The 13,311-nt window shown below is 38.1% G+C and overlaps 1 protein-coding gene across 1 annotated transcript; it reads right to left on the reverse strand.

The window, feature by feature from the left end:
* Window positions 1–7,826: 7,826 nt before the first annotated feature.
* LOC105233883 (endocuticle structural glycoprotein ABD-4) lies at window positions 7,827–12,745 on the reverse strand. The gene is made up of 3 exons (XM_011216053.3): window positions 12,568–12,745; window positions 9,576–9,776; window positions 7,827–8,379 (listed from the first exon to the last, which is right to left on the reverse strand). The coding sequence occupies exons 1-3, from the start codon at window positions 12,577–12,579 to the stop codon at window positions 8,167–8,169; spliced, it is 426 nt and encodes a 141-aa protein (XP_011214355.1). The 5' UTR covers window positions 12,580–12,745; the 3' UTR covers window positions 7,827–8,166.
* Between the last annotated feature and the right edge of the window lie 566 nt (window positions 12,746–13,311).

The following is a 13,311-nucleotide window of genomic DNA, read 5'->3' on the forward strand; positions in this document are numbered from 1 at the left end:
GAAGTCCCAACATGCGTACATAAAGGGCCGATCAACCGAAACCGCCCTTCACGAGGTGATAAGTGTGATTGAAAAATCACTGCACCACAAACAATACACCATGGCTGCCTTTCTAGACATAGAGGGCGCCTTCAATAACATAGAAGTAAATACGATAGTTAATTCTCTGGCGCATGGGGGCATAGATGACACTGTGTGCAGATGGATACTATCGATGCTTGAGAATAGGAAGATTATAGCTTCAAACGGCGCTGCAACACAAATAAGTTATGTGAGTAGAGGGACGCCTCAAGGGGGGGTCCTCTCTCCGCTTCTATGGGTTGTAGCGCTGAACGAAATACTCCTCCAATTAAACGGTGGTGGAGTGAAAGCAGTAGCGTATGCAGACGATATAGTGTTGTTGGTATCAGGTATGTTTCCTTCAACAGTCAGCGAGATTTTGGAAAGAGCACTTCGTAGGTTAAACCTATGGGCTAAAAGCAATGGTCTAGGAGTTAACCCGAACAAAACAGAACTAATGCTATTCACTAGCAGAACCAAAATACCTCAGTTTCAACTTCCGGTACTAAACGGCACAACACTCACTCTATCCCCAACAGCTAAGTATTTGGGGGTGGAGATTGACGCCAAACTGTCCTGGAAAATAAATATAGAAAAAAGAATAAACAAAGCATACATGGCCTACTATACTTGTAAGAAAATCGTCAACAAGAATTGGGGCCTCAAACCAAGTATAATCATGTGGATGTACACGGCGGTCATAAGACCCATACTCACATATGGAGCTCTGGTATGGTGGCCAGCGCTAAACAAACTGTACAACATTAGAAAATTAAATGGAATACAAAGAGCAGCATGTGCGGGTGTTACAGGCGCAATCCGGTCATGTCCCACGGATGCGCTCAATGTGATCCTGCATCAACTACCAATGGACATTTTTATTCAAAAAACTGCAGCTATTGCGGCGATAAGAATAAAAGAATTGGGAGGTTGGAATCAGCAGAACTACGGACATAGTGTAATCCTAAACAAACTCACTATGACCAAATCAGACTACATTCTCCCAAAGCTGGATTTCAATAGACACTTCCAGGTGAGAATACCATCTAGACGAGAATGGAGAAGAGGTTCAATTGCAGAGGAGGGTACCACCTCAGTCTATACCGACGGGTCCAAAATGGACTGCGGAGTGGGCACGGGGGTATTCTCCGCTGATTTGGGCATATCTCTCTCTATACGTCTACCGAACTCGGCTAGCATCTTCCAAGCAGAAGTACTAGGCATAGAAAAAGCCTGCGAAGTTCTATTAGAAAACCACGGGAATATAAATATAGCAACTATATTTACGGATAGCCAGGCGGCCCTCCTGGCATTGTCTTCACCCATGACAAATTCCAGTATAGTTCATAACTGCAAGAGAGCGCTAAGCTCAATAAAAGACAAGCTCCAGCTAAACTTGATCTGGGTTCCCGGCCACAGGAACATTTTCGGTAACGAAAAAGCAGATGAGTTGGCAAAGGCAGGAGCTTTCCTCAATGAATCCGAGGCGGAGCTCATACCCAGCCCGCTAGGATCGATCAAAGGAGAGATCAATAGACAATTTCAACAAATTGCTAACAACAGGTGGAAAAACATTACAAAATGCGTCATAGCTAAACAATTATGGCCAACATACGACAGGAAAAGAACCAACGACCTATTAAATAGGTCAAGAAAAAGTATATACAGAATAACAGCTACCACAACAGGGCACTGGCCATTTGGGGAACATGCGTCCAAAATGGGTATGCCCTACAACGACATCTGCCGTGGCTGCGGAGTAGCAGGGAACAAGGAAACAATCTTCCACTTTCTCTGCGAATGCCCAGCTCTGGCACAGATCCGACACAAAACACTCGGAATCCACCAAGCACCAAACCTTGAATGGATTTCCACCAAAAGCATATCGGACATAAGTAGTTTCATCGAAACCTCAAAATGGTTTGAGAGAGAAGGTGGAACGTAACAGCAGATACAGGAGGTTTCTACGAACAGTGTATCAAAATGGCACATCAGTGCTAATTGAGCCCGATAGGGCTGCACTCCTACCTACCTACCTATAATGAGCAAATGTAGAAATCATCACATTTTTATTCACCTTGACTTTCAGTGCTATATCATATATCATCATTATTTTCAACTCTCTTCTATCGTGGCTCGTGGTGATTTTTGGGCAATATCCACGGCACATATTTCGTTTAAATCATCTTTCTTTCCTCAAAGGTACAGAAATTTCGTGCAAAGTACTTTTCCTTGTTCATCAGATGGCTTCATACTTTATGAAATTAGACACACATAATTTCAACAAATAACTTGACATTGCTTTCCAATGACTTTAATTATTACAACCTTTCATGCACTCCAACAAAAAATCTTTCTCTTTTATCACTCGGAACGTTACAAAATAATGGTAATTATTTTGAAAAAAAAGCAGCAAATATAAAATAAAGCAGAAGATTTGATTTTTTTCTTCTTCTATATTGGCGTAGACACCGCTTACATGGTTATAGCCGAAAAATGTCTCCCATCCAAAGCAGTTTTGTCTACAGGATACTTGGTTTAATACTCGTGAGCAGTTTGAGCCATATGTTAAAAAATTGTTTCAGGCCACTCACACGTGAATGGCGTTCAAAGAACTTTCCTGACTTTCATGAACTTCTACATATGTCCTCATCCTTTGGTTTTGTTTAGAATATCCGCATTTTACCGAATGCGAAATGAAATGTGAGTAAAAGTAAGTGATTTCCAAATTGTATTTTTCATTGTAACTTGGATACTATACAAAATAATGCTCTTTGCCGTAACCGCAGTTTCACAATTCAAATGAAAACTTTGAAAGACTGGAAAATCACTTTCTTAATTATGAACATATTCTTCGAAAAATTCGCTTGGTCCAATACCAAGAAAAAAGTCGATTTAGCCATCGGTCCAATTTGTATCAACTCTTCTACTTCCATCGGAACTTTGCGCTGGCCAGCTGTGTACGTCAATACTTCCTGCAGTGAGCTAATTCTTCACAGTTCTAGCTGCTTACTTTGGATCATAGTCATGCATAAAAACCCAATTCGCAGATATCGATTCTAATGCGAGTGGTTAAATAGTATTTTTGAGAATGTTGAGGTATAAAAATTGGTCCATTTTACCATCTATCCTCACTAATGGTAAAACGCCGTACCAGCTAGACAGACCATCACGCTATCATCGTTGTGTTTAACAGCTTTTATGGTGTATCTGTACAATTTTTGTCAATTTTATTTTTATTTTTGCCTTTTTATGTGGATCAAAAATCATTCACCTTTTTCCAGAGTACAATGCAAATGTTTATTCATTTTTTAAATACAGTTAAAACGATCTCTTTTTTCCACGATCGCCAATTAATAATACTAACAAATAACCAAATGTGTGTGTTATTTCTTTGTCCAATTAAATTTCGTTACAGTGTGATTTTAAAGTATGCTATTTCTTTGTCCATGGCTGTATATATATTATAGTATTAATTTTAATAGCGAAGAAAACAAATTTAATTCCCATCATTGACTTTATTTTTTAAAAATCTGATTCGATTTATTGGAGTTATTAAACCAATAAATTTCGAGCACTAACTACCTCTAAGTAGAAAAAGGGGATGGCCATTTCCACTGAGTTTACTTCTCTAATCAATGGGGTATTGTATTGTATATAATATTTAATTTCTTTCTCTTCATTTAATGAAAATACCTTAGTAAGTTTGAAATTAAAAAAAATATATATTTCTCTTTAAAATTTTAATTTATAAAGACTACTTGCTTCACTTTATGCTAGCGTTTGTGCATACACTCTATTCAATACCCGTTCGCTTTGATATTTCTATTCACCTGTAGGCTATAAATTATGCAGCATACATTTAGGGTGCCTACGTCCATTGCTGATCGGAATGTTGCGAAGAGCAAGTTTTTGCCATCAATGCGTACTGTTTATATAGTAAGTAATGTCGTGCATCTATAATGACCAAAGTCAACTGGATCAGAATTTATTGGCAATACTTTAGTAATTGTAGTATTATTTACATAAGCACCCGTTCATTTGTACATACGTAAGCACATATTTGATCTTATTTATTGTGATTGCAATAATTATTATCCTAACGGCATTTCATAGTTCATCTTTCTAGTGTTTTGCATATTATATTAAGTATATTAAATTATGCCAGGTCTAATAAAATACATTTCAAATCGATTTGCTGTAATCGCTGATTGTGAAGTATGGCTAGAATATTGCGTAAAACTTACTAATGCTTACGTAGGTTGCCGTTTATATTTCAGGATTTGGCAAGACTAGTGTTGAAATGTAAGTGGAAACTTACATTTTTATGGTAAAGTTTGACATTTTGACATTTGACATTTCAGAATATCAGAATATTTGAATATACATACGAGCGCTATTTGTGTTGTTCACAGTTACTTAAAATATTCTTCTCGACCAAAAAATCGAATTAAATCTCGAACATATTCGCGCGACTATTTTTTTTACAAATTTCGATGTAATTCAATTTTAGAAGATGGAGCTCCATTAAGGATCAGTGTTTATCGATGATATGGTGAATTCAATCGAGGTCGTAGATCATTCCAAGAAGAATTTCGTGAAGATTGTCTAAAATCAGTTTGTTTTTCCGGAAACTATTGATGCTACACAATTTGTCCGGAAAGTAATAGGACTGAGTCGATTTAAAAATAATTATTGAACCAATCGTTACAATTCTTTAAAATTTTCAAAATAGGCTCCTTCCGCGACGATGCAGCGCTGCCAGTGCGATTTCCAAGCATTGAAGGCGTCACGGAAGGCATCCTCCGGAATTGTCTTGCGAGCCGAAGTGCATGCTGCTTGCATCCCCTTTCATCGGCCTTTTCAGGCAAGGAAACAAAAAAAAATTGAGGGCTGCATCTTCGGCTTGATTCATTCACAGAAACATGTCGCGCGAAACTATTTGTCTTGACTCTTCAAGTTCTCGGAGACAACTGACCAGCCGCTCGCTCGTTAGCTAGGAACGCCTTCTACTGAATTCAGTCGCGCGCACGGTGCGAAATACAATCGAGGTGGAAGAAAGTCAGCCCTATTACTTTACGAAATATTTCCAATCGAATAGTTGTCTGATTTTTTGAAACAGCAGGATATATCGCAACCATGTCATAAAAAATGTAGTGCAGTAAACTCTAAGAGGTACACAATCATTTTGTTTGCCAGTTGCCTTTCAAGAAATCACGAAAAGTGCCGATGGCGGATCACGCTTCAACACGACAATGCGAGCTCTCACACATCGACTGAAACAACTGCATTTTTGAGTCATCCACCGTATAGTCCTGAGCTGAGAAAATACTTCCTTTTATTTATTCGTAATAAGAAAACTAAGAGGTCAACGTTTTAAGACACATAAAAAGGCGGTTGATGCGTTCTGAACACATGTTTTGGAGTTACCTCAGTCAGAGTGGCAAAAGTGCTTCGAAATTTGGTGCAAACCCATTCAAAAGTTTATAGATCTTAATGGAGAATATTTTGAAAAAAAAATTAAACGATTTCGATGATGAAAATTTTGTTTTTGTTCTCGAATCCCGAAATATAAAAGGCAACCTACGTATACCACGTTAGTATTTAATGTTAACATCCAAGTATTGCAAACATAAATTTAGATATTGCTAGTGAGGCATTTGCTCATTTATCTAGAAGTAGTAGAACTAGAAGTTATGGTTTCAATTAGATTTTCAATTATGTAATATAAATAATGAAGAAAACAGGTAATAAGTGTGACAACATCTTATTGCGCTGTCATGGAAGCAGCAATAAATATTACTGAGTCGATGAAGAGTGGTACAGCTATATATAAATATGCAAATGTTTCCGAACTCAAGGAAATAGAAAAACGTTCAGCTTTAATTGAAATAAGTACATATGTAACAAAAATTTAAAAAAACGGTTAAAAACTTTAGAGAATGTTAAGTTCACTATTGTAAGTTGAAATAATTTATTTATTTAATTATTAAATTAACGCCAATCGGCAATATACAACAGTTACTTTTATAAGTAAAAGAAAAAAGAGAAAAAATATGTATATAATAATAAGGACAATTGTATTACAGTGAACAAATTAATGGTATGGAAGGAGTTTGTCCTTTATATTATTGTTGAATGAACTGAGGGAGCCTCCATAGAAATCGATGTTCTGGTGAAGTGAATTTACATGGTTAGCAATACTGTTGTGAGGTCCATGGAAGACGTAGTTTTTCTGTGTCTTTGTGGTTTTAAGTTTCCGTGATTGTATCAGCGAGAATGCCGTAGGACCAAACTCAAAACTACCAGGAATCTCTGTGGCATCAATTAGGTTGTTAGCAACCTTAAAGTAAAATTTGACGACGTGTACCTAAGCTGTTGATTTTATAGCGTGAACGAATATCATCAGTGGAGAGTACCTGCGACCTCAAGGTTGTATGAAAGGATAGAGACTTACAGAATTTCTTTTGGACCTTCTCCAATCTGTTGATTGAAACATCAGTGTGAGGAGACCAGACTACAGTGCCGTACTCAAGTATGGGTTGGCGATATAGACATATCAATGTGTAGGGATTGCGACACTCTTTGCCTGTTCTCGTGATTAATCCAAGAACCTTGAAAGCTTGGAGTGTGATCTTGTCTATATGCTTCAAGTAAGTGAGTTTGTTGACTATGATGATGCCCAGGTATTTGATGTCGGGAACTTCTTGCAGGTTGTGACCGTTTAGTTTTTAACTGGTGGCCATATTGCTGTGAGAGCGCGAGACTACCGCGCACATATTTGCGTTAAGGTCAAGTTCGTTATTAGTATACCAGGCCGAGAGTTTGTCAATGTTATCTTGAAACAGCTGGACATCTAGCTCATTTTTGATGGTCCTGTAGATCTTGAGGTCATCTGCGTAGAGCAGGTATTCTGACAGGAGATTTTTGCCAATATCATTGACAAAGATGTTGAAAAGCAGTGGTCCTAACTGGGATCCCTGTGGCACTACAGATATAACCTTATATTCTTCAGACAAATATCCATTAACTCTAACTTGCAGGGATCTGTTTACCGGGTAGGAATATAATCAATCCAAGGTATTGGCGTCGACTCCATAGACTTGAAGCTTAGAGACAAGAATTCTGTGATTTGCTAAAGTCAGTATATATGGAGTAAACCTTGAGACCATCATTCAAAGTGTTGAGTAGGAAATTAGTGTAAGAGAAAAGATAAAAAAAAACATTTTCACGTATTTTAATACAAATGTTTGTTATCGCTATTAAATTAGTTCCCTGAGCTAATACAAGCATATTAAAGTTTAATTAAATTTTCACTGCTTTCAGCGAATAATTTTTAATGGCTTCGATGGATTCATAGCACGATCCCCGAAGCCGATTTTTCAAATTCGGAAACAGAAAAAAGTACCAAAGAGCCAGATCCGGCGAATACGGTGACAGAGCCGAGGGTGGCCGTTTCTTGTTTGGCCAAAAAGTCAGCCACAATTGTGCTAGAATATGACGGCGCATTATCTTGGTGAAAAATCTGTGAATTTTCTGCCCAAAAACCCAGTTCCAGCTCATCCGCTTGATTGTTGGGCCGTTTCGACATCATATTCATAAACCAATGACTCGTTATCAGTAATGATATGTTTGATGACTCGAAGGTCTTCAGCCACACGTTATCAATCATCTCTTTTACGAACTCTGCTCGACGTTGTTTTTGCGAAAGTTTCTATTCTTACCTAAAACGATAACCGAAATATGTTGAATTCATCCTTAAACCAATGCAAAACAAGTTTTTAGAGTGTGTAAACTTTATTACAAGAGTTATTTTCAAATATATAGTAAACAAGTAGGTATATTTTGTAAGAAAAGTATTGTCGTATAAAGTAAATTCCACCGCAGCGTCCATTCTACAGGCAGATTGGCTTTCCCTCAAAATTCATATATATTTGCTGGGCTCTCTCTTCAAATTTCTGGTTTAAAATTTCTACAGACGTGTGTGTCGTTGTCTTCTCCCGCGTATGTATGTGTGTGTGTTGTGCTAATCATAGGTGTTGCATACTGCAGTTTAAATTCACAGCTTTGTTGTTGTTATTATTGTTCTATTTCCCCTCACGCGCTCTAACCCCTTCGATTGCCCGCAAATTGGTTGCTCTGATCCTGCGGTGGTGGCGCGGTGGCCAAGTAAGCGAGCGCCTTCTGTATGGCTGGTGGAATTGGTGGTGGAGTGGGCAGATGATCGCCTTGCGGTTGGAAACCGTTCTCATCGGCCAAATAGGTGATGCGTATGGGCACACCTTCAGGTGAGGTGTACGAGAAAGAGCCTTGCGCCGACTGCAATGAAAAAAGTCAATAAAAAAGAAAGAAAGCGCATTTAGAAGATGTCTCTAAGAAAATATAATACATTTAATGGTATTCAGCGCTAATTTCATTTGAACATCAATTCGTGACTCGCCAAACATTGTTGCCGAAGGTGGGTTAGTGGGTTTGCAGAAAACCGCAAATGGCCACAAATGTCAATCTGGATTACCGTCGCTTTGCCGCATCGCTGAACCGCTGAACTGCGCGCTCGTAATCGCGGTGAATCATTGGGCAACAATGCGCGCCGGAATCGTGTTTGCCGCACCGCAATTTATGTGCCCATGCAATGACAGAGGCGAGCTTAGAAAAAAGTTACAAGCGCTGGCACAGACACACAACGGCGCGCTTGAGGCAGGTTCAGCGTGTTGGCCTCACATTAGTGAATTAATGCAGAAATTGATCAAGCAAGTGAGGCGCGCAATGAGCGATGAAGCGCCGTAGTTGGTTTACCGCTTAACTTTGTGTTGTTGGCGCTGTTGTTAGTGGTGGCGTCATCTGCAGACGCGGCTGTGACCCGCCGCTGCGGTTTATGCGCACATTATTTCTCTTATTGACCGTGTTAGCGGCAATGCAGACAATTTTATTGCGATAATGACGGTTGCGACTACACACACACATATGCAAGCATGTGCATACATACAAGCATACACACGATCGCATTAAAATTTTCCGAAACACTGTCTGCAGCCACGTGACAAACGCCCACAGCCAAACGGAAAACCCAAATCCAAGCGCATGAATACATATGTATGCACATACAAACGAGCACACATATACTGCACTACAACAACATTGACAGCAACCACATTTCATTGATGAAACGCTTCGCATTCTCAGCATTCGAACCATGCAGCGCTTGGCAGCAGCAATTTATTGGGCGGTTGCGGATCTCTATCGGCGTTTGGACCAAACGCTTCTTCAGCAATTTGTCTTAGCCCACTGACATGTAAGTAATGGGTGCGTCCCAAGTTCGTGAACTGCTATTCGCGTCCACAAAGCATAGTAATTTATTTAATTACAGCGAATATTTTGCTCAGCGCGCCAATTGCATTGATTTATCGCTGTTGTGGCAAGCAAATTTGTATTAAAATATAGTCATACGTTAACGTATGCATTTATCACTTTGATTTAGCAATATTTTACGCTAGTAAATGGCTTGTAAATCTTACCGTTCCTTCGGCTTCGGAGCCGGCATTCTTCAAGTAGCCCTCCTCATCGGCTTGTATGCCGTTGCCGGTCTCGTACGAAAACTTGTATGAGCCATCGAAATTGACCTCTTGCTCTTGTCTTATTATGGGAATGGGTTCGGTGGTGGGGCCCTGAGGTCGCGCCAGTGTGACATCGAGCAACAAGGTGATCAACAAACTAATCTGTAAAAGAGAGTTACCAATAAAAAAAAGCAGTAAAAAAATATCGAAAAATGTCGAAGAAAAACTTTACAATAGAAACCACTCATATTAAAAAAATTTAAGTTTCGGTTATAAAATGGTTATATATTGATTTTATTTTAGTTATATACCGGTTATGTATTGGTTATAAAATGGTTATATATTGATTTTAGTTTAGTTATATATCGGTTATGTATTGGTTATATATTGATTATGATGCACTTAAATTGAAACAAAATTAAAGTTTTGGTTATAAAATGGTTATATATTGGTTAATATATCTGACAGCGATTTTCGATTTTTTTCGATGATACGTTGGTTTGCATTTTAGTTGACGATATAACTTTATGAAAGGTATTCTCAAGAACATGGAAGTATTATTTGACTTTTGCGGTCTTGAAATAAATAAATAGCCCGATTTTTTTTTAGTGTTGCTTTAAATGGTCTGTTTAAATCGATTTGCTGACGCTTCAACCATATCAAACGCAGTACAACAAATGATTGAAAAGTTTGATGTACAACAAAAATTCCAGAATAAATTTCTATTGTGTTAACATGGCAGCGATTTTCTCAAATTTGAGAATGTTTAGTCTTGTCATAAAATCTACCAGCAGGAGGTTTTGGAAGGCAAAGTAAGGCGGTTAAGCAATGCTCATTGATGGAAAGGCTTAAAACTTCCAGCAAAATTCTTCTCCAGCACACAGAAACAAAAACTACCCAGCAGTAGTTATAAAGCAATATTCTTGTTCACATAACTGCTGATAATTGTCAGTCTGGATGTCCAAATTTGAATCCACTGGCTTACAAGGCCAGAGTTCGTGAATATGCTCTGTCGACTACTCCACAGTATATAACGAACAGAACCAAGTAAACCTTCGAATATTTTTTAGTTGATTGTAATCTTAGCTCGGAATTGTGAAAAGAAAAAGTCCGATTTATTTATGTCACTGTTGACAGTTTAGAGCTAGTGAGCCCTCCATTCTTCTATTACATGGAGATGAAATCGCTGTTTTCTTGCCTTTTACTACCGAATGACTGGTTGATTAAGCTCTAACTATAGCTGTTTTTCTGTCTTGCCGAAGGACTTGTTATGACTCCTCTTAAGGATGGATCATGCATAGAATATATTATAACATGGAACGAATGTTCAGACACTCAGACACTTTAATGCATATCCACTCCAACCAATAGACTCTAACTTAAAGATTAAAAAAGGATTAAAACTGTTTTGATCTTACTTAAATTGTTCTGATATAATTCTACAGAAAGTAAATGTTTTTTATGATGACAGTAACATATTTAAACAGACAATCAGCAATCAAGCAATAGTAACCTCGTATCCATTTCGTCTAGAAGTTATTTGGGACGCAGGTCAGCAATGGAAAGTGTTGCAGGAAGCAAACTCGATGGAACGAGATACTTGGGTGTAAAACTGCAAAATTCATATGTAAAACTGTAGATCGGTAGTATATAAAATTACTATTGGCACTTGATAGAACAGACTGTTGGACAGATCAAGCAGATTGGAGGGAATGTCGAGAGCAAAGCACCAGAAAAACAATGGAGCTTCTCTTGTGCACTCATACCGCATTGGCAAGACTACGCTATAAGCTTCTGGGGTTCCCACGGTATAATATACAGGAAGGGGTATCGATAGGGAGAGCGCAGAGTCTGTTGAAACTCGCGTCAAGCGCAGGCATCTTAATGACAACTCTTCATGGATCTAGTAACTGAACTTCATCTGATAAAGGACCAAAACTGGTCTATGCGTGGCTCATTGGCCTACCAGACCAACCAAGCCTAACATATTTTAATATTGGCAACAACTTGTGCGAGGAGGCAAGGAACGTGAACTAAATCGTGCAATAAGAAAAATAATAAGAATCATTGTATAATAAAAAAATAGGTTATACTGGCTGGCTGTCACACCATACAGTACCTACAGGTTCTTTGTAATGCCAGATGGAGGTTTCTGAAGTCTTCGTCATGAAGGACGTCAACGCTTTTACTGAAGTTTAATAGGGGCCTAATATCGTATACAGAGAGAGAGAGAAACTCCTAGATATTTAAGTTGAGTGCTAGATAAGTGCCCACTTATTGTACTTTGTACATTAAATTTGTTGATAAGAGTCATTTACTATCATTATTATCAAAAATTCTGGATCATTACCCTATACATATTCACAAAATTTATACAAGATTATTTTATAGATTTTAAATTTAAAAGAAATATGACTGTTAGACAGAGATAATATACTCTTTTATAGAATAGGTGATTCGAGGCTTTGTTTTCAGTTAAATATTTTCTAAGGCTGGAATTATTGATATCTCGATTTTGGCCTTTAATCGCTTACTTATTAGCTTAAAGTGGATACTAATCAGGGCTCAACCTCCTGTTTCAGACTTGAGAGCATTTTTATGTAATATATATACTTTTATTAACTGAGTCCAGTGTTTTTAAATGAGCATTATTAATAAAGGCATCTTCAGTATTAAAAATTGCCATTCACAGACGGCTGTAAGAGTCTGTATAACTGTCATTTTTCGAATAATCATAAAGTTCGATGGTAAAAATTGTTCAAATGCCCGTTTGTTATAGGTTTTTTTGTATTCTTATAAATATTTTCTACTGCACTACACTTTTTTTTTCGGTTTCAACCACACATTTGCTTAGCTCACAAAACCAACTCTTCACAATAATTATTTTTATTATCTTTTCCAACGAGGATCCTTGTAAATTCACCAACCTTTGTTGTAATTTTTGGAAACTTACAATTATTTTCATGATCAAGTTTTATGTTTTCACACAATCAGGATACTTCTAGGAGCGCACTATGTATTTTGCTATTCAATTGCAAGGATATCACGTTTGATACAATAAAGCTGAGATTGTTCAGACGACACACCATACACAGCACTTGAAAAGTGTTTGTTGTATACTGTGTGGCAAACAGAATGAACAGGAATATTTATACCAAATGTGAGTCTTGAACGCTTTGGTGTGTCTTGCGAGTGAAGATTCACTTGAACTTTGTGCACATTACAAAGTGCCACAAATACACCATTTAATGAATTGTTTCGCCGCTTCGGCGACTCTTTGGCTGTGGCGGGCAGCAACAGACGTCGCGTCAACAACAATTGCTGTACGAACGCTGACAGAAGTATATGCTAAGTACATATGTACACACGTCTATGTTTGCAAGTGGGAGAGTTACTGATATCAGCAACAAGAACAACGTCCGACAGCAACAACAAGAGTGGTCGCAAGCACCAGCAGCAGCAGAAGCAACTGTGGTTGTGTGGCTAAGTGTTGGAACTCTCAGCACAAAAGGAAGCAGCAGCCAAAGTCAAAGCGGCAACCAACACCAATCGATAACCCGCTAGTCAATTGCATGCTAACATGCTTTGGTCACAAATGTGGCCATCCAAGTAATTTATACAAATGAGTTGAATATATTGAATAATTTTCGCAATGATTACGGTGATGCGAGGCAATTGAAAAACTATTCTAAAATTG

The sequence above is a fragment of the Bactrocera dorsalis genome, chromosome 3 (genome assembly GCF_023373825.1).
Source record: "Bactrocera dorsalis isolate Fly_Bdor chromosome 3, ASM2337382v1, whole genome shotgun sequence".
NCBI lineage: Eukaryota > Metazoa > Arthropoda > Insecta > Diptera > Tephritidae > Bactrocera > Bactrocera dorsalis.